This window comes from Salminus brasiliensis, chromosome 1 (genome assembly GCF_030463535.1).
Source record: "Salminus brasiliensis chromosome 1, fSalBra1.hap2, whole genome shotgun sequence".
Lineage (NCBI taxonomy): Eukaryota > Metazoa > Chordata > Actinopteri > Characiformes > Bryconidae > Salminus > Salminus brasiliensis.
The window spans coordinates 68,685,593-68,713,044 of record NC_132878.1 but is presented as its reverse complement, the minus strand read 5'-3'; the positions used below and the strand labels follow the sequence as shown (position 1 = coordinate 68,713,044).

Sequence of the window (27,452 nt, the reverse complement as noted above, 5' to 3'; positions counted from 1 at the left end):
CCCTTCTGCAGCAGCACTAATGACTGGGAACGGATACACAGATGGAGAGTGATTGATGATGTATTGATGGACAGATGGAGAGAAAGAGAGAGAGAGAGTGCTGATGATATCACTGCTGGGGCTGGGGTCAAACCCCTGGTGGTCAGAAGCCCACCCACAGTGAGAGAGTGCATGGAGTGTGCTCGCACAGCAGACAAATGAGACAATCATGCGCATCACACAGTATTGGAAATCAATACACATACACACACACACAAACACACACATGCACAAGGCACAAACAGCGCAGCCCCTCCCTCAGAGATTCACACATTATTATCAGGTGTCTTTCAAAACACCTCTAGTCATTTCTGCCTGAGTGATCTGATGAGATGTGATCTGATCTGATCTGATGTGATCTGATCTCATCTGCTAATCCAGTGGGAAGTGCAAGGCTGTCAGAACGCAACTGCTTTTAAAAGAGGACTCCAATGATTGTCCAAACTGCCATAATTTCCATGGTTCAGATGAACACAATCAGAGTGGGGTTTGGTCTGATGTTGTGGTTCACTATAAATAAACATAACGACTCTGGTTTCTTTACGATGGAGGGGGTGGGAACCAGACGTTGTCATGATAACAACACAGTATTTATAGCCATTTCACTCTCCAGAACCACAGTGAACCTGCAGATGCCTTTGAGTTTAAAGGTGTCACATGCTGCAGTAATTGTGGTTGTTTTTTGATGTATAAACAGGTAGAGTATGACTGTGGTTGGTGGTGAAATGCTCAGATAACGTTTTACAAGCTATTTACCTTTGACAACCCCGTTATTTTCATACAGAATAAAAAATGCTGATTTTCGCTTATGGAGGGCTGGTAAAAGTAAGAAGATACTCTCTTCTTTATTTACAGGTTTACAGTATTGTGACAGCCCACATTGTAAAATAGTTAAATTATACTATACAAAATGACTGTTCTTATCAGATAGTGTTGCTGTCCTCTCTGTGTCCTCTAAGCACAACACGCTTTTAGCAACCCTTACAATATGTTCATTCAAGCATGCTGTTGGTATACTGCTATTAAACTAAAAACAAGTGAATATGCTTTCTGTTTACTATTTCAGTTTTTTTTTAAAGACATTGTAACCAAAATTATGTTGACATTCACTTTACTTCATACCAAGTAACAAGAAAACCTTAAGTACATTTGACATACTACATTCTTTTTTTGATATTTTACATTTTTATTTTAGTATGACTAAGTATAACTTGCCAACAAACTTGCCAAGTACATAAAGATGTAGTATACTTGGCTTGTGGTTTGGGGTGGCATGGATTTCGATGGAGAGGCTGCATGATACAAATTCCTGTATCAACCTCCCCTAAAACCTGTTTTGATTTATACTCTTATTTGTTTTGGTCCAATACAATATATGTTTTAAATGTTCATTAATAAAGAAAACAAATATGTTTTCAATACTGTCTTATGATTGTTTATATATACAGTCATTACATATTCTTTATAACTTTATAATCTATATAACTGCACTGCCAATTGGTTAAAATGAAAAAAAAAATATTTTATTTATTGTTATTATTGTAATTATTGCATTGTATTACTGTGCTGTATTGTGTAATTGCTACTGTCTGCTAAATCTCCTTTGTGTTCAATAAAGTATCTATATATCTACAGCTCTCTATCTATCTATCTATCAATCAATCAATATATCTATCTATCTATCTATCTATCTATCTACAGCTCTCTATCTATCTATCTATCTATCTATCTATCTATCTATCTATAGCTCTCTATCTATCTATCTATCTATCAATCAATCAATCAATCAATCTATCTATCTATCTATCTATCTATCTACAGCTCTCTATCTATCTATCTATCTATCTATCTATCTATCTACCTATTTATCTATTCCACAATCATTAACTTCAAGTGTACTTAAAGCACAGTTAATGTTTTTATATTTCATAAAAGTGAATATAAATAATAATACCTTAATAGAAACTAGTGGTATACGTTCATATAAAGAAATCTTAGCAGGGTGTTTAAACAATTAAACTAGTAGTTTACAGAGAGTATACTTTATAGTGTACTTTCATACACACAAGTAAAAAAGTGTGTAGGAGTATATAACTCGTAAACTAAAAGCTCACTCCTAGTATAGTTGCAGTACAAAATGAAACTTAGTTGTAAAGTATATAAGCTTAAATAGTGTATACAATAGTCATGTGTTGAATTCAAGCTCCCTATTATATGGACTCTTGCACAGGAAAAGCCAAGCCACAGTTAATGTTTATTTTTGGGGTGTAAATCTAACGAGCCAAGACTGTTACGAAACAGAATTTGGCACCTTTTCCAGCCCTGTTTTGGTTGAGCCCATTTTTTAAAGAAGGACACAACAGTTTTTGTTTGAGGTTCAGGCTACTTCCATTTCCCAAAATCTCACTATTCAACTATGCCAAGGAAAATCCAGGTGGACGTTCTAGGGCTTCTTTTACATGGAATGCTGATGTCAAACCTGAAAACATGGGGAATATTGTTTGCGCCTCGTCTCTGCACATTGCCTACCTCTTGACAATTTTAAATATACGTGAAAAAATGTAGGCTTCAGGCATCTGGAGGTCTCATTTACCACCACTGCGAACAATTCTCATAATTCATTTTACACGACTGTTTTCCAACCTCTCTTTATCTTTTTGTATTTAACAGTCTGTTTCTGCTGCAGTGTCTTTGAGACTGATATCAGCTCTGTTCTGATTGGCTTCCATGCATCGTGCCTTGTTCTAAAAGTGGTCTTGAAATATTCTACTATGAATAGGCAGGGCTAAAATGCTAAATATGGCTTGAATGGACTGGACTGTGAACATTTTGAGACTTTAACTGTGTTTACACTTTTTACACACACACACACACACACACACACACACACACACACACATATATATATATATATAACATTCATTGTCTTGTGATTGTAAAACTTTGCTAACAGACATCTATACATCTTTCTGAATCAATCCAAGTATTGTAAATAACTGTGTAATTTATACAAACTGCTATTTATGAAGAGCAACTTTGCTGAAGCATCTTCCCATTGACTTCTAGTATAAGAGTAATTTTGTAAGTTCAGGGAAACATATTGGAGTGATTGTCTGTGGTAATCAGCGGCATGGTAGAGTTAGGGCAGATAGCTATTAGGAAGAAAACCCTGGAGTACTGCTTTAATATTGTAGCATTAACATAGCCTGCATGCCCCTAAACACACTAATTGGAAAGTGTCCCGAGTGAATCAGTGTGTGTTATTGTGTGACCTGTAACCCCACTTTACACTGGAAATGAATCATCTGAACCACTGAAGAACTCTCCCTCTTAGTCACGAGCTGCATGAACAGTTGTTTGTGTTGTTTGTGTTGTTCTGTTGCGCGTTTGTTGTTTACAGAATCACACTCACTGCAGGCGCATGCGACACTCGATAATGGATGATGAGATGATCCAGGTGGGCGGAAGGCACGGACATTCGTGTTCTCTTACCTCTTTTTCTGGTGTTTACAACCATTGCGAGCAGTTTTGAGGGCCGTTTTGCCGATATAAATCTTTTTCATGGTTTGTTTGGGAACGCCAGCTCGCATGTAGATTTTAAACCCAGTTCCCCCTCCCTCTCGCTCTCTCTCTCTATCTCTTTGTTCGCTTCTCTGCTTGACACACGGTGGGACTCTGTTACGTTTTCCCTGAAGCTCTGAGACGCCGCTGGGTGAGCGTCCTGCCAACAGGGGAGAGAAAACCAGGTGAGGTTTTGCAGGTTCAGGCATTCCATACGCTGCCAATCATTCACAGAAACACAGGTAGCAGCAAGAGGACAGATGTCATTAAACCAATGGTTCGGCAAAGAAAGTATGATTTCCCCACTGTCCTCCAGTCGATTAACCAAGACACAGTTGGTGCTTCTTCTTATGCTGTCGCTATGAGGTGAATGTGACCAACAAGTAGTAGAAGCGTATACCCCACCAATTAGCACTGGAGCTCAAGGCAAATGTGGCTTACAAGCAGTGGGAGCTTATACACACCAATTAGCACTGGAGATTTGAGACTAACAAGTAGTGGAGGCTTAGACCCCATTGTTTAGCACTGCAGCTTAAGGCTAATGTGGCTAACAAGCAGTGAAAGCCTATACCCCACCAAATAAGTACTAGTGCTTTAAGGCAAGACAGTAACACTTCTATAAAAAATGCACCTTAAGGTGGTGCAGCAGTGACATTCTGGCACCTCAGGCTACTGCCTCAATTAAGGTGGAACAAAAAATTGGAATATGGAGATGCCGAATAGGAAGCTGATGGTTTAACATTTACTTAGTTCCAGTGCTAATTGGTTGGGCATAAGCATTAGCCTCATAGCTCTAGTGTAAAGAAGCGGGAGGAAGTGGGCATTTTGACACTAGACTATCGCTTTAACGTGTTGGTAAAGGTGCTGGTGAAGATGTAGCGCCCCCTCTGGTGCTCTGGTCTCTGGTGCGGCTGTGCTCCTGAACAGAGAGATTGGTAGTGACGGAGCAGGCCGACAGTAGGGTCACTAAAGCAACAGACTAGGAAAGAAAGGGTTAGACCACACTTACACACACACACCCCCACACACACTGTCCCTGTGCTAATTCCCCTTTTTTGGCCTCTGTCTATCCAGATGGCGAAGGCTTTGTGTGTGTGTGTGTGTGTGTGTGTGTGTGTGTATGTGTGTATGTATGTGTGTTTTTTCTTCACTCCCTATGTGTGAGTCATCACTTGGTGCTTGTGTGAGTCTCTCTCTCTCTCTCGCTCTCTCTATCTCTCTCTCTCGTTCTCTCTCTCTTTCACACACACACAGCAGGAGGTTAATTCAACACCATTTTTTCCTAAATATCTCACCTACTAACACTGACCAACACAGAAAGAGAGAGAGAGAGAAACGAACGAGAGAAAGAGTCAAGAAAGAAGAGGAAGAGTAGAATGAGAAGATAAAAAAGGGGGAGGAGAAAAATTGGAGACAGAGAGGAAGGAAAGTGAGGAGGTAGAAAAATAGGAGGCAGATAAAGAGGTGAGGGAGTGCAAGGAAAAGAGAGATAGAAGGAATGCAAGGGAGGAGAACTGGAGACATGGAGAGAAATTAAGGGAAAAGGGGAAAGAATGAGAGAGGCAGGAGAGAGAAAGATGGGAGAGAGGGCAATTAAAAGAGATAGAAGATGAAGGAATGTGTGAGAGAGAGAGTAAATATGAGAAAAATAAAGGAGGAGGGGATGTAAAGAAAGAGGGAGAAAGGAAGAGAGATAATCAGTCTCTCTGTATTGTGTTTCTCAGTCCTGACTGATTTCCTCCCAGGAAACTCCTTCACCGCAGTGCATCCTCGGAAACCCAGTGAGGCTGACTCACACCTCACACTCACATACACACCTATATTTGCTGTGATGTTTAATGGAAAGCAGCACTGAATAATCATGGAGAGAGCACTCACACCGGGACGCAGCGGTATGGGAATTGTTCATCTGCAGATGGAGATGCTACCAGCACAATGCAACCAGCTCTGGGAGAGTGAGGACTAACATGCTCTTCCTCCGAGACACAAGCTCCACCACATCTATTCAAACTGCTGCTCCACCACTGGAGTTCAACATACTTGGAGGAGAACACTAACTGCTAATTCTGTTACATCAGCTAACAGATGCCCACACTGTGTGGTATCATACTACAAACTACACAGTGTGAGGGGCCGGACCATCATATCCAGGTGGTAGATAGGCCAGTTAGAAAGTGAGACAAAGAAAGATAATGTGCAGATATAAGGAAGAGAATGAGAATAAGAATAAAGAAAGAGAGGAGAGAGACATAATCAGTCTTTCTGTATTGTGAGAGAGGAAAAGAAAGAAAGGACAGAAGGGAGTGAGGGAGAAAGGAGAAAGAGAGAGAAAACATTAAGAATTGGGTAAGACAGAAGAGACAAAAAGAGAATCACTGACCTGTAATGTATTCCACACTGTTACACCACTGACCCTTAAAACACTCTATGCTGTTACGCCACTGACCCATAAAACACTCTATACTGCTACGCCACTGACCCATAAAACACTCTATACTGCTACGCCCCTGACGCATAAAATACTGTATACTGCTACACCACTGACCCATAAAACACTTTATACTGCTACACCACTGACCCTTAAACACTCTATACTGTTACGTCACTGACCCTCAAACACCCTATACTGCTACACCACTGACCCATAAAACACTCTATACTGCTACACCACTGACCCATAAAACACTCTATACTGCTACGCCACTGACCCATAAAACACTCTATACTGTTACACCACTGACCCATAAAACACTCTATACTGCTACACCATTGACCCATAAAATACTCTATACTGCTACACCACTGACCCATAAAACACTCTATGCTGTTACACCACTGACCCATAAAACACTCTATACTGCTATGCCACTGACCCATAAAATATTCTATACTGCTACACCACTGACCCTTAAACACTCTATACTGCTACACAACTGACCCTTAAACACTCTATACTGCTACACCATTGACCCATAAAACACTCTATACTGCTACACCACTGACCCATAAAATACTCTATACTGCTACACCACTGACCCTTAAACACTCTATACTGCTACACCACTGACCATTAAACACTCTATACTGCTACACCATTGACCCATAAAACACTCTATACTGTTACATCACTGACCCATAAAACACTCTATACTGTTACACCACTGACCCATAAAACACTCTATACTGCTACACCACTGACCCATAAAACACTCTATACTGCTACGCCACTGACACCATAAAACACTCTATGCTGTTACACCACTGACCCATAAAACACTCTATACCGCTACGCCACTGACCCATAAAACACTCTATACTGCTACGCCACTGACGCATAAAATACTGTATACTGCTACACCACTGACCCATAAAACACTTTATACTGCTACACCACTGACCCTTAAACACTCTATACTGTTACGTCACTGACCCATAAAACACCCTATACTGCTACACCACTGACCCATAAAACACTCTATACTGCTACACCACTGACCCATAAAACACTCTATACTGCTACGCCACTGACCCATAAAACACTCTATACTGTTACACCACTGACCCATAAAACACTCTATACTGCTACACCATTGACCCATAAAATACTCTATACTGCTACACCACTGACCCATAAAACACTCTATGCTGTTACACCACTGACCCATAAAACACTCTATACTGCTATGCCACTGACCCATAAAATATTCTATACTGCTACACCACTGACCCTTAAACACTCTATACTGCTACACAACTGACCCTTAAACACTCTATACTGCTACACCATTGACCCATAAAACACTCTATACTGCTACACCACTGACCCATAAAATACTCTATACTGCTACACCACTGACCCTTAAACACTCTATACTGCTACACCACTGACCATTAAACACTCTATACTGCTACACCATTGACCCATAAAACACTCTATACTGTTACATCACTGACCCATAAAACACTCTATACTGTTACACCACTGACCCATAAAACACTCTATACTGCTACACCACTGACCCATAAAACACTCTATACTGCTACGCCACTGACACCATAAAACACTCTATGCTGTTACACCACTGACCCATAAAACACTCTATACCGCTACGCCACTGACCCATAAAACACTCTATACTGCTACGCCACTGACGCATAAAATACTGTATACTGCTACACCACTGACCCATAAAACACTTTATACTGCTACACCACTGACCCTTAAACACTCTATACTGTTACGTCACTGACCCTCAAACACCCTATACTGCTACACCACTGACCCATAAAACACTCTATACTGCTACACCACTGACCCATAAAACACTCTATACTGCTACGCCACTGACCCATAAAACACTCTATACTGTTACACCACTGACCCATAAAACACTCTATACTGCTACACCATTGACCCATAAAATACTCTATACTGCTACACCACTGACCCATAAAACACTCTATGCTGTTACACCACTGACCCATAAAACACTCTATACTGCTATGCCACTGACCCATAAAATATTCTATACTGCTACACCACTGACCCTTAAACACTCTATACTGCTACACAACTGACCCTTAAACACTCTATACTGCTACACCATTGACCCATAAAACACTCTATACTGCTACACCACTGACCATTAAACACTCTATACTGCTACACCACTGACCCATAAAACACTCTATACTGTTACATCACTGACCCATAAAACACTTTATACTGTTACATCACTGACCCATAAAACACCCCATACTGTAACATCACTGACCCATAAAACACTCTATACTGTTACATCACTGACCCATAAAACACCCCATACTGTAACATCACTGACCCATAAAACACTCTATACTGTAACATCATTGACCCATAAAACACTCTATACTGTTATATCACTGACCCATAAAACACCCCATACTGTAACATCACTGACCCATAAAACACTCTATACTGTAACATCATTGACCCATAACATACTTCACACTGTTACACCACTGACCCATAAAACACTCTATACTACATCACTGACCCATAAAACACTCTATACTACTACATCACTGACCCATAAAACACCCCATACTGTAACATCACTGACCCATAAAACACTCTATACTGTAACATCAGTGACCCATAAAACACTATACTGTAACATTTACTTCACACGGTTACGTCACTGACCCATAAAACACTCCCTACTGTAACACCACTGACATGTAATGTACTCACACTGTTATGCCACTGACCCATAAAACACTCTATACTGTTACACCACTGACCCATAAAACACTTTATACTGCTATGCCACTGACCCATAAAACACTTTATACTGCAACACCATTGACCCTTAAACACTCTATACTGTTACGTCACTGACCCTCAAACACTTTATACTGCTATACCACTGACCCATAAAACACTCTATACTGCTACACCACTGACCCATAAAACACTCTATACTGCTACGTCACTGACCCATAAAACACTCTATGCTGTTGTACCACTGACCCATAAAACACTCTATACTGCCACACCACTGACCCTTAAACACTCTATACTGCTACACCACTGACCCATAAAACACTCTATACTGTTACACCACTGACCCATAAAACACTCTATACTGTTACATCACTGACCCATAAAACACTCTATACTACTACATCACTGACCCATAAAACACTATACTCTTATGTCAGTTGACCCTTAAAACACTCTATACTGCTACACCACTGACCTATAAAACACTCTATACTTTAACATTTACTCTACACTGTTACATCACTGACCCATAAAACACTCCCTACTGTAACATCACTGATATGTAATGTACTCACACTGTTACGCCACTGACCCATAAATTTCATTTGTAAGTTTTGTTTGGAAACAAACGTGTTAAAATCTTGGAAAGGTTAACTGAAAATTGGCAATTTTTCTAGCACCATGGCAAAGCAAGCTCTTCACTGGTCCACTTCCACAGGAAAAATAACCACTAATATATGTAATTTATGTGGGTGTTTTAGATAAGGATGATTTAGATGGGATTGGAAGTGAATGTGAGACAATGTTGCAGTTTGCAGTCAATTGTTACAAATGGAAAACAGTGGCAGCAGTTCTGTGCCAGAATTCGTTACTGAAAAAGTCTCTGTAAAACTGCTACAGTAGGATCACAAAGCGCTCTGCCAAGATTATAGTCTACCCCTCTCACTCTAAACATCACCTTTTCACTGAAAGAAGACTCAGGACCATCAAAGCCTGCACAACTAGACATGCCAACAGCTGAGACCCTTTTAACCATGATGGAGCCCTCACACTTCAAACAGAACTTTACAAACCCACTTACTGTGGCCCAGAAGTTTACAAACCCACTTACTGTGGCCCAGAATTTTACAAACCCACTAAATATAGTCTAGAGCTTTACAAAGCTCCTTTACTCTGACCCAGAATTTTACAAACCCACTTACTGTGGCCCAGAATTTTACAAATCCACTTACTGTGACCCAAAACTTTACAAATCCACTTTCTGTGGCCCAGAATTTTATAAATCCACTTACTGTGGCCCAGGATTTTACAAACCCACTTTCTGTGACCTAAAAGTTTACAAATCCACTTACCATGGCTCAGAATTTTACAAACCCACTTACCATGGCCCAGAATTTTACATACCCACTTACCATGGCCCAGAATTTTACATACCCACTTACTGTGGCCCAGAATTTTACATACCCACTAAATATAGTCCAGAGCTTTCCAACGCCCCGTTCTCTACAATCCCTTACTTGGAACTCCACACAGTGTCATAGACAGTCTCATACAAAAGTTAGTGTGAGTGTAAGTGATGAAATCTGATTCTATACAAACTCAAATATTCCAACATACCTGATCAACACCCCAGATCCAGCAACTCTGCTGTACCACACCTGATCCAGCACACGTGATCCAAAGGTCCTGATCCAATGCACATGATCTAACAAGCCTGATTTAACATGTGATCCAACACACCCAATTCAACTGATCCAAGGCTCCACACACCTTAACTACCACATCTACTCTAGCACTCTTGATCGAACATACCTGACCCAACACATGATGCTGCACGCCTGATTCAGCACATCTGATCCAACATGTACGATCCAACTCACTTTATCCACCACAACTGGTACAATACATCTGATCAAACTCACCTGATCTAACACATTTGATCTAACACACCTAATCCAGCATACCTAGCCCAGAACACCTGATCAAACACACCTGATCTAACACATTTGATCTAACACACCTAATCCAGCATACCTGATCCAACATGCCTTTTCCACAGAGCAGATAAACCTCTGGGCACCATGCCAGATGTGGGCTAGAGGGGTATAAAGCCCCCAGCATTGACCTGTGGAGCAGTGGAACTGTGTTCTCTGGAATGATGGTGCTCCATTAAATACATTTGGGATGAGTTGGGGATGAGGTGTGGTGGTGATCATCCACCATCCTGACCTTACTAACGGTCTTGTTACTGAATGCAATCAAATCCTCACAGCAATGCTCCAAATCAGATTTAGAATGAGAATCAGAATCACTCAATTTCTCCAAGAATGTCACACTTACTTGAATTGTGCTTGGTGAGAGCAACACAAGTTTGACTAACAAGTATTACAGTAAGAGAGATAAAAAATACACTAAACAATAAATAAAGTTAAATAATAATATATAAAGTTGAAAAAGTATTAAAAGTAATCAAATCTAGTAAAAGGCCTTCTTCCCTGGACAGTAAAGACAGTTACTCCAACAAAAGCAGGATACACTCTTTTTTAATTCCCCTGATTTCTGAAGAAGCAATGATATGAGCAGGTGTCCCAATAATTTTGTCAATACTGTGCATTTGCTTTGAAAATTTACGTATAGTGTAAACACATATTCTGAAAAAAACGTGTGTGTGTGTCGAAGAGAAAAGAAAACACACACTAAACACTTACAAGATTTACATTAATATGTCACCTACAATTAACCTTGCCCAATTAAAGTAAAGTTGCCCAATGAACCCCAGGCTTCTTATTCGGTTTTTAATCCTAATGCAGAAACTATTGATTGGATGATTTGGCAACCATTTGCTTTAGCATATCCTGTGAAATCCCTCAGGGTTCTACTGTAGGGCCTATGAAACTGATGTTCATTATGAAAGCACTGTAGTACAGAGTCCAAGGGGTCAAATTGAATTATGTAACATATGCAGTAACACATTTGAGCTCATCAAAGGTCTGATGTTAATTTAGCAGTTACTCAGTAATATTTGAGATGGACCTTCAGACATGTAGTAAGAGTACCTGTGTTCCTGATGAACAATTCAAATAGCATCTTCAATGTTTCTGTGTTAGAAAGTGCTGTAATACTGGCACCCATGGCTAACAACCACAAAAACTAACAGGACGTCTACAGGAGTGTAGATAGGTGTAGCCAAAAGTACAGGACTGTCCGGTAGGATGATCCCTCAGCTCCTCTTCTATTGGACAGGTTTGACTTTGGTTATCTGGCTAAACTGTGAGATCCATTTTTAGCATCCATTCGAGTCCATGTAAGTGTCTATATAGATGAATCTGCCAAATCTGCTCCTGTTTTACTACTGCTTTCCTTCTGATCTTTTAAATAAAAGCCACTCACGCTTGTATCACCTCATCGTCTGCCCTGCCTGACTCTACATTACACACACACACACACACACACTGGCTATGCTGCAGTGGTGTAATGAGGCTTTTTGCTGAGAGCTATAGATCAGCGTTATTGAATATCGCTGCCTATTACTGGATGAATATTGTATTGACTGTGTAGGACATGTGAAATTGCACAAGGCACACGTGTGTACACACACTTTCTCTCTCTCTCTCTCTCTCTCTCTCTCACACACACACACACACACACACACACACACACATACACACATAGACTGTTAGGACTGCAGCACTTTGTTCACAGATTTAAGGCAAGAGTTATGTCTTAGAGCTGACTCTTTTCCCTCAGAGTCATCACACAACACAGCAAACACACTGTGCTAATAGGGAGTTTGTCCCCCTTTCTGCAGTAACAGACATCTAGTATGACTAGGTATTGAAACATTGCTGTGAGGAGGATTTGACTGCATTCTGCCCCATGAGAGCATCATTTATAATGGATTAGAGGTATTGGATGCACTACAAGCACAGTAATTGTATCTGTCAGTGGAATAAAGCAGTGTCACAAGATACAATTGCTTAAAACAAGTAAAAAGGTGTATAAATAAATAATAATATATATTTTCCAAATATTAGATATTTAGACTTAAAATCATTAAATTTGCTAAAAGAAATGTTCTTACTTCTCCACAGCCCAATGCTGGGGACTTTACACCCCTCTAGCCCATGTTACACAAGCTGTGTGTGGGCGCCTGTGTCAATCACCTTAAAGCTGGACTCACTCATTAGAAGATCGTCCAGATGCTTTTGGACATAAAGGTTTCGCATTTCTCTCCCACGGCTAACGTTGATGTGTAGTACTGCCACCAAATATGGAATCAACCCTCATGTGATTTCAGTCCAATCACTTCCACTGATGCGAATGACTCACCTCAGAAATGGCACACTCCAAAATCCATTTTTACCCCTGGGTTTTAAATATCAGGCATTTGCTAAAAGCCATGATATTTGTGGGATATCAACCCCACTGAACACCCCTGGGATCTACTTGTACGTGCATGTGATTTAAGTGATTGTTTGTCTAATGATAAAACAGGAAAATCAATACCCCCATATGACTACCAAGAACCTGCAGGTTTAGAGGGTGGTTCACTGTTCCACTGTGCAGCATTACTTGCATAAACACAATCTTCATAGAAGAGTCTTAAGAAGGAACTCTTTACTGTGAACTCATCACAAAACTCAACATTTGAAGTATGCTACAGAACTACAAGCCAGACGAGTTTTGGAAACGGCACACAAACCCAAGCTTTTAGAGTGGTCCTCACAGTGCCCTGACCTGAACATCATTGACCATTTGTGGATAGACTTTAAACAAGCTGTGCAGCAAGATGACCCAGTAATATCTCAGAATTTAAGTAACATGAGAAATTGCTGTGTGATTGCCAGAAACGTGTAACTTCTTTCAACACAGATGATCCTGATGTACCACTTCTAACACTCCTGATAATAGAGACTATGATACTGATGAAGATGGCCACCAGATCACAACTGAACTCTGTAACCAGCACAAGTCATTGTGAGTTCCGACCTAAAACAGAAACCTTCCCAATAATAGTGCACACCTGAAAACACACCTGAGTTCACCTGTTCAATAGGAAAAACTCTTTTCTCTGGTCTACACCAGGATGGTTGCTCCAAACATGTAAAGCTACAGTTCAAGAGCTTCTTGTTGGAGACACAAGGTATAAGCAAGCCTAATGCCCTAAAATGACCAGAGAGGTCAGTCAGATTGGATTAAATGAATCCCATACTAGCAAACAGCAACATATAAACATAGCAAGCTTCCGAAACACTCAATCTAAAGGTTTTTTATTTTATTTTTTGCTCATAAATAAAGCAACACATTTTGTTTATATTATCGCTTGTAATTTGCACAGAAGGTTGATGGAAACAGTTACAAATCTGTGATTCCTCATTTTGTCATCTTTTGCATTTCCAGGCAACTCGGCTACAAGTCTACCAGGTCAGGCAGAATCTAGGAGAGGATGTTTCAGGAAATTATTTGGATGCAGCCAGCCACCAGCGATATCCTGTCTTGCCTCACTGACCTCTGAGCAACATGAAAACCAAACCCTAAACCTCATATCAGACTAACCCCTAAAGAAAACCTGAACTTTAAACTGAACCAAACCGTAAACATAAACCACATCAAACATTAACACTAATCTAAACCCTAAAACCCTAAAACCCTAAGCTAACCTAAACCCTAAACCAGATCAAACCCTATAGCTAACCTAAACCCTAAACCTGACCAAACCCTAAAGCTAACCTAAATCTTAAACTAGATCAAACTCTAAAACTAACCTAAACCATAAACCAGATCAAACCCTAAAGCTAACCTAAACCCTATGCCACACAAGATTTTTAAAAGTAGTCTAAACCCTAAACCAGACCAAACACTACAGCTAACATAAACCCTATACCAGACCAAACCTTTAAAGGTAACCTAAAAAGGCCAGAGCTTTAAAGCTAATCTAAACTCTAAACCAGACCAAACCCTAATCTAAACCCTATACCAGACCAAACCTTTAAAGGTAACCTAAAAAAGCCCAGAGCTTTAAAGCTAATCTAAACCCTAAACCAGACCAAACCTTAGCTAACCTTAGCTCTAACATAAACAAGACAGAGAACCTATACATTGAAAAGGTTTAGTGTGATCTTTAGGGAGCGTTTACTGTTATACAGTCAGACATTGACATGCAGGTTTTGAATAATAGACTAGTCTTTTTTACAGCTCTTAAAAATGCCTTGGTTTGACCCAGAACATCAGGATACCGTATGCATGTAACAACTTATTTGTTAGTCAGATGGCCTATCCTGCCACAGTAGGCAGTTCTTGGCCAAGTTAGGCCACAAAATGCATTAGACTTTCTAACACCAGCCTCACAAAACTAATCCAGTGTAACCCATCCAATCTACATCTTCATAAGCAGCCAGCCCTGCACTACCCCTGTTGTAGAAGTGTCAGCAAACGGACATTAGAAAACGGATGTCTCATTGGACTGTGAGTCAGGCTGAAATAACCGTTCTCCTAAAGCAGAAGAGTGAGGGAATAAGGGGATGGAAAATGAAATTTCAGGGCATTTCATCAGATTTGGCGCTCAGGGGTCAAGGCCATGCTGGGTTGCTCGTTATGAATCAGAATGGCTGGGTACTGCTCTCCTCCTCCGCTGTCATTCAGCCTTCAGTCCTTCACTTCTTACAGTGTCACACTATCACTCCAGCGGGCTGAATTGGCCTAATGATGGGCTGGAGCAAGAGAAAAGAACAGACAGCCCCCACTCCTCCCCCGGGCGTCAGATACACTGACACTTCAGGCACCCGCAGAGAGCAGCTTCTTCATCATTAAATAATCAGCGCATATTTAATTTGGGCTTAGCTTAGAATGCTACAGCACTAGTCGGACAGATGGATGTACAGATAGGTAGATACAAGAGTCATGTATTGAACATGTATTGATTAAAACGTGTTCATAGTTTCCACATTACTGTGTCTTACTCACTGTTAGCTGTCACTGTGTTGACACAGTGTCATCTATTTTATTGGCATATATTTATTAATATATTATGACCATATTTTAAGTTAAGGTTAAGTTCAAATCAATGCTTGACTCAGATATATAGATATACATACCAGTGCTATTGACGCAGTGGTTTTACTGTTACTGAATCAGTACTGTTACTGTTACTGAATCATTACTGTTAGTGTTACTGTTACTGAATCATTACTGTTACTGTTACTGAATCAGTACTGTTACTGTTACTGAATCATTACCGGTGGTTGGTGTGGCGCAACAGATTAAACCACCAGCTGCCAGTGAGCTATTACACCATGTGGGAGACCAGGGAGACCATGTGGGAGACCAGGGTTCGATTCCCAGTCTGAGTGGCCGTATGCTGCGCTACACCAATAAGAGTCCCTGGGCAAGACTCCTAACACTACATTGGCCCACCTGTGTAATTCAAGTCACCTTATAAGTCGCTCTGGATAAGAGCGTCAGCTAAATGCCGTAAATGTAAATTACTGTTAGTGTTACTGAATCTGTACTGTTTCTAAATGCTTGCTGTTACAGAAACCGAATCAGTGCTTTTACTAAACTGCTGCTGTTACTCTTATTGAATCAGTGCTGTTACTGAATCAGTGCTGTTACTTTTGCTTTAGTCTGTGCTGTTACTGAATTGGTGTTGTTGCTGTAAGTAAATCTCTTTTGTTATTGTTGCTAACTGTGCAATTCCTGAATCAGTACTATGTCTAAATCAGTGATATTGAATTATTGCTGTTGCTCAATCAGTGCTGTTGCTGTTCTTAAATCTGTGTAACTGTATCAGGGGTTTTACTGAATGAGTGCTGTTACTGGATGTGTTATGTGTTCTCAGTCACACCAGTTACTTTTACTGTTATTGAATCTATGGTTTTACTAAATGAGTAATGTGTTACTGAATCTGTGCTTTTATTGAATCAGTGCTGTTACTGATTCAGTATTGCTACTGAAGCAGTGCTATTACTGAATCTGTGCTCTTATTGAACCAGTGCTGTTACTGTTACTGAATCTTCACTCTTATTGAATCAGTGCTGTTACTGATTCAGTACTGCTACTAAAGTAGTAGTATTACTGAATCAGTGATGTTACTGAATCAGTACTGCTACAGAAGTAGTGCTATTACTGAATCTGTGCTCTTATTGAACCAGTGCTGTTACTGTTACTGAATCTTCACTCTTATTGAATCAGTGCTGTTACTGATTCAGTACTGCTACTAAAGTAGTAGTATTACTGAATCAGTGATGTTACTGAATCAGTACTGCTACAGAAGTAGTGCTATTACTGAATCTGTGCTCTTATTGAATCAGTGCTGTTACTAAATCAGAACCATTACTGAATCACTGCTGTTACTGTAAGTGATTCATTGATGTTATGCTTTAAAACCTCAACCAGGGATCTCCACCAGGCTGGAAACATGAGCTCTAATATGACGTGCCTCTCTTGGTTCTATAAACGAAGCAGCACAGGGAACAGTTTTGAAGACATGCTTTCTCTAAAACACATCAGACTCTGTCGGCTCTCCCGTTCAGCGGTGCTGCGCCGGAGCCCTGCTGAGTACAGTGTGTGTCACCATGGCAATAATTCCTGGAGCACACAAGGGAAGCTGTGAGTTTCACACGTACATCCTGCCTCTCTCGCCCCTCTGTCGCCTCTCTCTCGCCTTGCCGTGCTTTCCTCTGACTAACTCAGACCGAGGATGGAGCCACAGCACTCAGCAGAAGCTTAAAGCCTAATAAACACACTCAGCCCACCACTGAGAACATTTTGGTGGTGGATGTCTAGAATGATCCAAACCAGAGAGGACTGACAGAAATACATACTGAGCATCATCAGCACCAGCCGACACACTGCCCTGCCCTGCAGCACACACACACACACACACACACACAAACATACACACATACACAGCCTTACATTAGCATGCAGAAAAATCCCTCAGCATCATCAAACATCCTGCTGTTTTGCAGACTGAGGGAAAAGCTGCTCCTCATCTACCTTCCCATCACACACCACCTCATCTCCTGCAGATGGAGGGATGGAGTAACGTCGGGGAATCCTGCGCTCGGAAGCGAAGCACCAGAATGATCTGCAACCTGCTGTATAAACACTGAGGAAAACCCAGCCCGAGAGAGTGACAGAGAGAGAGTGAGAGATAGGGAGAGAGAGAGAGCTTACCTTATGGTCTTCATCTCCTCATCAGAAGCCTGGATGGATGGATGGAGAGGAATAAAAAGAAGAAAAGACACGAGTGAAAAAGACAGCACTGCGCTCTCACTGCTACTGACACTGCAACACACTACACCTCTCTCTACCCCCTTCTCTCCCTCACATTCTCTCTCTCTCTCTCACACACACACACACACAATGCACCTCTCTCTACCTCTTTTTTCTCTTTCCCTCTTCTCTTCCCTTCCCTATCTCCCTCTCTCTCCCTCATACACTCTACACCTCTCGTTACCCAGTTCTGTCTGTCTCTTCTCTACCTTCTCTCTCTCTCTCTCTCTCTCTCTCTCTCTCTCTCTCACACACACACACACACACACACACACTGCACCTCTCTCTACCCTCTCTCTCCCTCCTCTACTTCTTTCCCGCTCTCTCCCATACACACTACACCTCTCTTGCTCTCTCTCTCTCTCTCTCTCTCTCTCTTTTTTTTTCTCTCCCTTCCCTTCCTGTCTCCTCCTTGTTTTTTATCTGTTCCCCTGTCCCTCTATTTCCAACTCTCACAGCATCTCTCCTTCCCTCCTCTCTCTCTCTCTCTCTCTCTCTCTCTCTCTCTCTTTCTCCCTCTCCCTCTCTCTCTCTCTCTCTCTCTCTGAGTGTGTGAATAAAGAGGGGGGATCTTGACAGATTAGAGTGAGAGTGGAAATCTTTGTTGCCACACTGCGCACAGAGAGAGAGAGACAGTAAGAGAGAGAGAGAGAGAGAGAAAGAGAGAGAGACAGTGAGAGAGAAAAAGAGAGAGAGAGAGACAGAGATAACAGGTGGTCCCATCTGTTGATAGATGGAGCATTTTCAGCTTTCTCCTTTCTCTTTGTCTGTGTGTGTCTGTGTGTATGTCTGTGTGTGTGTGTGTCTGTGTGTGTGTGTGTGTGTGTGTGTGAATAATGCAGTGGTGAGATGGTGCTGGAGTTCGTGTTCTCATTCAGCTTAGTATTCAGGTGTGTTTATTAGAACAGTGCCGGTGTTCCGTTACGGGTTCTGTATGTTTGGTCAGACACATGGCAGAACCGCTTCAGCACAAAATCTGCCTGTTCATGCTGATTATATTTGCATATGCAGATCAGGGCTGTAAAATGCTGCGTTAGCAAATAACAGATGCTTCACATTCTAAATACTGATTTCTCCAGTATCCACACTCTCTCTCTCTCTCTCTCTCTCTCTCTCTCTCTCTCTCTCTCACACACACACACACACACACACAATATGTACCCATCAGGAGAATGATGAGAATACAGTGTTCTGTTGATAAACATTCATGATGTAACTATAAAAGTTCATGAAAAGAGAGACAGAAGGGTTCAGGCAATTCTCAGGAAGTTGCCAGCCAGTTTCTGTTGTATTAAGGTGGTTGCTAAGGTGTTGCTAAGCATTTCCTATGTTGTCCCAGGTAGTTCCTACAGTGTTGTAGGTGAGTGGTATGCTGTGGTATCTCAAGAGGTTGCTAGAGTGTTGCTAGGTGATTTCTGGGCAGTTTCTATGGTGTTAAAGTGGCTATAGTATTTATAAGAGTATTTTATGGTATCCAATGTGGTTGCTAGGATATTGCTAGGCTGTTTCTGTTTTGTGTAAAGTGGTTCTGTTTTTTATTTTTTAGGTCATTATATTGCATGTATTGCTAAGTGGTTTACGTGGTATCCAAGGTGGTTGCTAGAGTGCTATGATACCTCTGGTGTTGCGAGCATGTTTTTAGGGTATCTCTCGTGGTTGCTATTGTGTTGCTCTGGTATTGGAGATTATTGCCAGGCTGTTGCTAGGTCATTGTTAGGGTACTATTGTATCTCTTGAGGTGGTTCCTGTGGCATTCTAGCTAGTTGCAAGGGTACAGCTAGGTGGCTCCTGTGATATCCTTGGGTGATTACTGGGGTGTTGCTAGTGTCCTTGTGACATGCTGACACAAACGTTTGCACACACAGTGGAGAATTTCCCATTTCCATGCATTCCTTTGGGAAAAAAATATCATAGGTTCAGTCAAAAGGCCGTATACAAGTCATTAAACCATTCACATTCAGATCCAAACAGTGGGGGAGTGTGGGATGAGTTAGTGTATGGGCAAAAAAAACAACAGTGTTATCACCCTTAAAAAGGGGCTTTCTTAAGGTTCTTTAGTAAAACAAAATGGTTTGTGTAGAACAATAAATAAAGGGGGTTCTTCAGTGTTCTTTAGTGAGGACCATGGGTGGAACTGTGACATCAGAAAAAAAAGGTTTGGGTGTTTCAATTGTTCTCTTGATGATTGGAAAAAAAGGGTTCTTCAAGGTTCTTTAGAGAACACAGTGGTTTTGTGTAGACCCGTTGTTCTCTGTGACAGTAAAAATGGGGTTCTTCAAGGTTCTTTAGTGAACATAGTGGTTTTGCGTAGACCTGTCACAACTCAAAGAACAATTTGATTCTTCCAGTTGTTCTGTATGATAGAACAAATGGGGTTCTTCAAGGTTCTTTAGTGAACACAGTGGTTTTGTGTACAATCCTTCTGAATGTTTAAACTGTTCTTCTCAGTGTTCTTGACTGTTCTTTAGTGACAATCATGGGTTTGTGTGGAACTGTGACCAGCCATAGAACCAGACTATTATTCTCTATAATAATAAAAGTTGGTTCTCCAAGGTTCTTTAGGTCTTCATCATAGAATCACAATCATAGAACCCCTTAAATGATTAAATTGTTCTTCAAAGAATTGTTCTATGTAGTTTTATAAGTCAAAGAACCATTTCAGTGCTATGTAGAACCCTGTTTGCTGAGACTGCAGTTAATTGTAGTTTGAAATTGTTGCTTGGATATTGGGCTGTTGTGTGTGTGTGTGTTTTGTGTGTGTGTGTGTGTGTGTATGTGTTCTGCGTCAACTGGAAACTGAACCACACTTTGACAGACAGCACAGGAACAGTGTTGTTGCTGACAGGCACACACACACACACCCTCTCACACACACACACACACTTTCGGCGTTCTCGCAGGAACACACAGGCTCGTCTCTCTGCCCCCTCACCGCCCACCTTTTTTTCAGGCAGTTGCTAAGGTGACGGCTGCATTTTAATCAGACAGTAAATGAAGGCGGCGTGCTCGCTCCTGTTGCGCCGCACAGCGCTGGCTGTACGTATGGATCTGTGGTGTAAACATGTCCTGAGATAATGAGGAGATAATGCACTTTATCTTTATTTATTTATTTCACTCCTTTTTTCTCTCCGTAACATTTTGTGAATGGAGCTGCTGTGCTGAGAGCTCATCTGTACAAGCCGAACCAGCGCTCAGTCAGGCGACATTTCAGCCCGTTACATAAACACAGATCAATCCCACCAGTCTCTCTCTCTCTCTCACACACACACACACACACATACGCACAGTGTCTGATCTACAGAGCACCAGAGTAAACAGGCCCGTCCTTTAACTCGGGACATGTCATATTTACAGTGTTAATCTGCAGCTGAAAGAAAAGGAGGTTGAACAGTCTTTGTCCAATTCTTTATGCACAATAACAGACTGTTCAGTTGTCGCAACTATAACCCGGGTACAGAAGAAGGGTCCTCTGGGCCCTGGGACCACTTAATTACTTCCTTGGACCCCCAAAAGCCTTTAGATCAGGGCTGTCAAACATCTAAAATATTTAATACTCATTATTCATGTAGTTAATTGTGATTCATCATATTCAGTTTGTTATTCATTCATTGTTCATTAATCACATATGCGTTTGTGTAGTCAAGTGATTAATTGCATTTATACACAAATTTGTGTATTTAATCCTGAACAGTAGCATTATTTTGCATAGCGAATTAAAATGAAATAGATGAATCATATTATTTGTTTTTAACCATGATCAGTTATATATTATGTGTCATTAATAGTGTCACATTGTTTGAGTATTTTATTATGATCAGTGATATATCATGTGTAATATATTGTGACCAATCACATCAATTGTGTAATTAATTTACGCATGATTTGTGCATTTAATCAAAATCAGTGATAAATGTGATTGTGACATTATCTGAGTATTAAATCATAATCAGTGATAAATGTTGTATAATTTAAAAAGTGTGATTATAAAAAAGTGTGATTAATCACATTATCTAAATATTTAATCATGATCAATGGCATTATTTTGTGTAGCTTATCACAATTATATACATATAGCACTGTTTTTCACACCCAAAATCCCAGCACCTTTGAACTGTTAATATCATAATGCTGCCGTTTCTCAACACACGGCCTCTACAAGACCTCGGTAAGGTAGGTTGTATCTGTGGTATCTGGCTCCAAGACATTACAGCAGATCCTCTGAGCCATCTAAGTTAAGGGGTGGAGCCACCGCTGATCGCACTTCTTGTTCCAGCACCTCCCACAGTTAAATGGCACACAAATACCCGACAATCCACATAATGGTAAAACAAAAATTACTGATTGGACCAGAACACCTTTATCCATCTCTCTAAGTCCAGTTTCGATGCACACATGTTCACCGCAGGCACTTTTGACATTGAGCAGGGCTTAGCATGAGGGTTTAGCACTCAAACCAGTCTGCTAGGCACCCCGGCAGGCGAGGGTGCACTGTGTGTTGTAACATGTTCCTCTTGTAACCATCTTTACACATTTCTGTGACACAAGTAGCCGTTCTTTTGGTTCAGACCAGACAGGATAGCCACCATCACCATCAGCTCATCACCACAGCTGACTGGGGGCCCACACAGGCCTTGCTGTTGGGAACTTGGACAACTTGGACTTGGACCCAGTCGTCTGGCCATAACAATCAGGCTCTCACCAAAGAGGCTCAGATCTTCACACTGCCCATTTCTCCCACACCCAATGTATCGGCTATGAGAACTGTTAGTTACCATCTAACAGATATTCCAGACCACTCTGAGATTGTAGCTTCTCATGCTGATGGATCCAGGTTAAACTGGAGGCTCTCAAGGAGCTTTATACTTTTCTGCTGCTTTTATTGCATGTGTTTCCTTCTAGTTGATTTCTCCAGTTGTCCTATAACCCCCGGTCCTGCTTAGTCTGCTAAAGGCCTGATCCAGTCCGAAAGTTGCTGGAATTACTGGTATCATCGGCATCAGCAGTGTGCTTCCACTGCTTCCAGTCTGTTGTCATGGTTCTGTCTGATCTGTAGCTCATGGCATCAGATCACATTACAAGAGCTGACTAGCATGTCCGTCCAAATGAGCAACAGATCAAGGAAAGCTGGCAGCACAAAACTTCAATCAGGTATCGGGGCACAGCCTTGTGATCAGGGTTCAAGTCTCCATTGCCAGTATTTCTGCTCCCTGGCTGCACTGGGAAAATCCTAACACCACAGTTAATCTCCTCTGAAACACAGCTGTGATGTCAAAAGAGAGTTAGCAACGCTGTAAATGAATGCAAGTTTAATACACATTAAGGTTAGTCTCTAATGTTGCCCCTCCCCACCGTAAAAATGGCTGTGCACGGGCCTGAGCGGCAGTGTGTAAAGCTAGTGTGCTGCAGTGTGGTTTATATAAGCCTGTTTAACAGTGTGAGGCAGGGAAATGAGGCATGGCAGAGAGAGGGAGAAGAGGAAGGGAAAAGAAGTGAGAGAAGAGACGGAGAGATAGGAGACAGAGGGAGAGAGAGAGTAATGCAGGAGCTCCTGCTGACAACAGTCTGATTCAGGAGCAGTGGATGAGTCAGGCCTGCCTGCACTGTTTACTACTCTAACACACACACACACACACACACACACACACACACAGGACAACACATCTGCACATTTACTCACAGCACAAAGGAAAATGAGTCTTTAAAATGAAACCCAGTCTTTAGACATTTGACAAAAGTTCCAGTGTCTGGGGCACAACCGTCCAGTCGGCTTGGTTGTTGCCATGCCGACGGCAGAGGCTGAAGCAATCAATGGAGTAAGTTCATGTTGCTCACAAAAATTCAGCATTTACGTCAACTGTATATTCATGTTTATATAAAAAAATAAACTAAACTTTATACTTCTGTATCATTTTTATAATTTTAGGTAATATTTGATATTTTGTGGACACATTTTCAGGTTTATGGACCTCCTACAATGGCCGCCAAATGACCATACACTCACCACTGCCTAAAACTAGTGAAGCAAATCAATAGAAAGCACAAACAGATTCATTATAGAAGATAAAACTATGATAATTAAATGTGATCATTTTAAAAAAAAAATTCACAAACTTCACCTTAAAGACAGACAGCTGTTGTAAAGAAGGCCTTTTGGTTGGAGACCCACCTTGTTGATGCTTCTGGGTGATGCAACAGCTCTGGGCGAGTTCTTGGAGAAGCTCCGTAAACTCTGGAAGGATCCGGAACTGGACTCCGGAGAGGCTGGACCATCCTTTGCATCTTTGCTTTCGAAAGTTATGGCTGTCTCTTTCTTGACCTTCACCTCCTTCAGCTCTTCACCCCTAAACACGCTGTCGATGTCCGTCTCCAGGTATGTTCTGCCCACTGTCTCCTGCATGCTGACCTGCAGTGACCTGTTCTCCAGCTGGTCCCAGGGCACCTGTGGTGAGACGCAGGTGGAGTCGGTTGAGCTGGATCTTCTGCGGCAGTTCAAGGCCAGCAGGTTGGTGGGCCTCAGCACTTGGTAGCTCACCTCGTCCAGGAACTGGGAGAACTTCAATTTGGCTTCGATTTTTAGCTCCATCTGCTGCAGCGACCCGCCCATCAGAGCCAAATCCTGACCAGCGGTCACTCCTAGGACAGAGCCCCTCCGGCCCTGCTCCCAGCTTAGCGCTGCCCCCTGCTGGCTGCTGCTTGACACCGACCCACATGAAGCTGTTCTGTAGCTCGGCCAGTGTTGCTGGACCTCCTCGCTGCGCTCCACTTTTTGGTCTCCGGGCAGAAGTGGACGCTGGATGCTGGATGCATCTGACTCCACGCTGTCCCAGCTGCTGCTGGAGCTCAGGCTTCTGAAGGAGGAGCTGCTTGAGGAGCTTCTGAAGGCCACTGGAGGCCATACTGGACCTCTGTGAAGAGGTTGAGGACAAGGGGATGAAGAGGAGGTAGAAGAGGTGGTGGTGGAGCTCCATGATGTTCTCCGAGTCTCGGTGTAGAAGCAGCTGGTCAGCATGCTGCTGTCCTGCATGGCTGGAGTGGACGCGGTGATGGCTGGGACACGAATGGCTGAGCAGTCCTGATTTTAAACCGTTTAACCCCAAACAGTGTCCCAAAAACACCACAACGTTCAATAATTAGGAAAGTGCTTTCCGCCTGACGTCAGGCTGCGCCATTTCTTACTCAGCATTCAGGCTGCTTTTAAATATCCAGTAGAATGAAAATACAGACAATTGATCATGTGATTGTCATAATAATAATAATAATTATATTTATCATCATAATTTTATCATCATAATATTGTATTATTTTACTTGTTATTACACATTATGTTTTTTCTTTGTATACTACTAAGTAAGTCCTAAGTACTTCAGGATGAATTTAATGAACAAGGAATCTATATAAAACAATATAGAAAAAAATTAAAACCTCAATCCAAAGCTTAACCTGGTCCAAAACACTGTCACCAGACAGTTTGTACATAATTGGAACATCTGTAATAACGTAAACTGCTGAAAAAGAAATATAATATCTTTAGTATAATAATATTTAATAAAGTCAACAGTTCTGTATTCTTAAAGAACCACTGCTTAAATGGTTGCAAGAATAAATGATTCTTTACATCAGTGGATCTTCTTGTAGATGGTACCAAAGAACACATGTTGAGTAAATGTACAGAACTCTATTTTTTCTGTTGGAGGTTGTTATCAGTACCAGCCCTACAGTTACGGTCAGTGCTTCAGAGAGTGACCCTGCGTGTATGTTCACTCATGCTCACACCGTTAGTGTGCTCAGCGTGAGTGTTTCCAAACACATCCCATGGTCCCACAGCTCCGCTGAGTGAGGGACCACTTCAGAGAACCCCCTGAATCAAAGCATGTGACCCACAAAGTGAAGCTAATGAGGCTAAACCCATGTAAAACGGAGACTTGCCAGGTCATCAGTGAGAGTGTTTTTGAGAGTTATGGCTTTAATTAGGCCGTCTATTGATGGCAGCACTGCCTGTGTTCTCCTTTTCAGACACTTTCCAGGTCAACGCGTCCTGCTGAGAGGATTGATCACAGATAAAACACAAAGCCTGATTGCTGGGAGCGATCGGATTCGGCACCAGCGCTGAGAGCAGTGGCCTGGTAATGCAGACTGAACTTCATTTACACGGCAGAAAAGACTTTAACTAGAGGAATGCTCGGAAATGTAGCTGATATGTATAATATTTCTCATTAGGAGAGTGACAAGAACATAATAAGACTATTGAACTTCTTTATTAGTTCTTTTAATAGGTTTTAATTATTTTATGTAGTACAGCTATCAGCTTAGGCACTTTTGGAGGTTACATGCTAATCCTGTTATGCTATCCTTTATCCTATATCTGATATACTGTTAGGTCCAATTTTTGGTGATTTTGCCTCTGTTCACCACATCAGTGGATTTAAAATGAAGCAGTCAGGATGTGATTTACAAAGTGTTGACTTTCAGATTTATTAGAAGGGAAAATTATTGCATTAACCATTTAGTTGGTGTGGCGCAACAGGTACCATCACAACCTGCCAGTGAGCTATTATACCATCTAGGAGACCGATTCCTAACCCTCCATTGGCCCACCTCTGTAACACCAGTAACCTTGTAAGTCACTCTTAATAAGAGCATCAGCTGAATGCCATAAATGTAATTTTAGGAATTGCAGCATTTTGAAATAGTACCTCCTACAGGCTCAAAAGAAATTAGAAAAAAATACTTATATTGAGTACATTAATTGAATACTTATAAAGTCACTGACTGCCCGGAGTCTTTATTCTTTATTGCAAATGCTTGTTTGTAGGCCTTTCTGCTTTAGTTTTGTCTTCCATAAGTGAAAAACCTGCTTAGTTGTGTTAAGCACAAGTGACTAACATTCCTTTCCTTTGCCTTAAAGAGCTCTAGGGTAGCTTTTGCAGTAGGTTTGAGGTTATTATTATCAGTCAACAGTCACATCATCAATGAACACTAGTGACACATAAAACAGCCTCCACCATGTTTGACAGATCATGTGGCAATCTAATCTTGGTTTTAACTGGCTCTGTTCTGATTGGCTGTCCTGTATTGTGTCTCATTCAAAAATCTTTCAGAGCCTCAGAGCTGAAATACTTCTGAGAATGTTGATATGAATGGGCGGAACTAAAAGTGGTAGGCAAATTGGGCAGGCCTAAACTGTGGTAGGCTGACAACCACAGTTAAGAAAAGGGTTGTTTACTGAAGACAAAATAGAGGCATAAAAACCTACAAACATCTGCAATAAAGAATTAATAATACAAAATAAAGAAGTTGCATTAAAGTATTA

General features: G+C 41.3%; 1 protein-coding gene across 1 annotated transcript in view; it reads right to left on the bottom strand.

Moving 5' to 3' along the window:
- The window catches only part of LOC140562454 (brain-enriched guanylate kinase-associated protein), a 38,560-nt gene extending 13,409 nt beyond the window's left edge, over positions 1–25,151 (bottom strand). The window contains exons 1-2 of the mRNA XM_072688118.1: positions 24,309–25,151; positions 18,044–18,072 (exon numbers count right to left, since the gene is read on the bottom strand). Of these exons, the coding sequence (XP_072544219.1) occupies positions 18,044–18,072; positions 24,309–25,151 (872 nt within the window). The remainder of the gene's footprint in view (positions 1–18,043; positions 18,073–24,308) is intronic.
- Between the last annotated feature and the right edge of the window lie 2,301 nt (positions 25,152–27,452).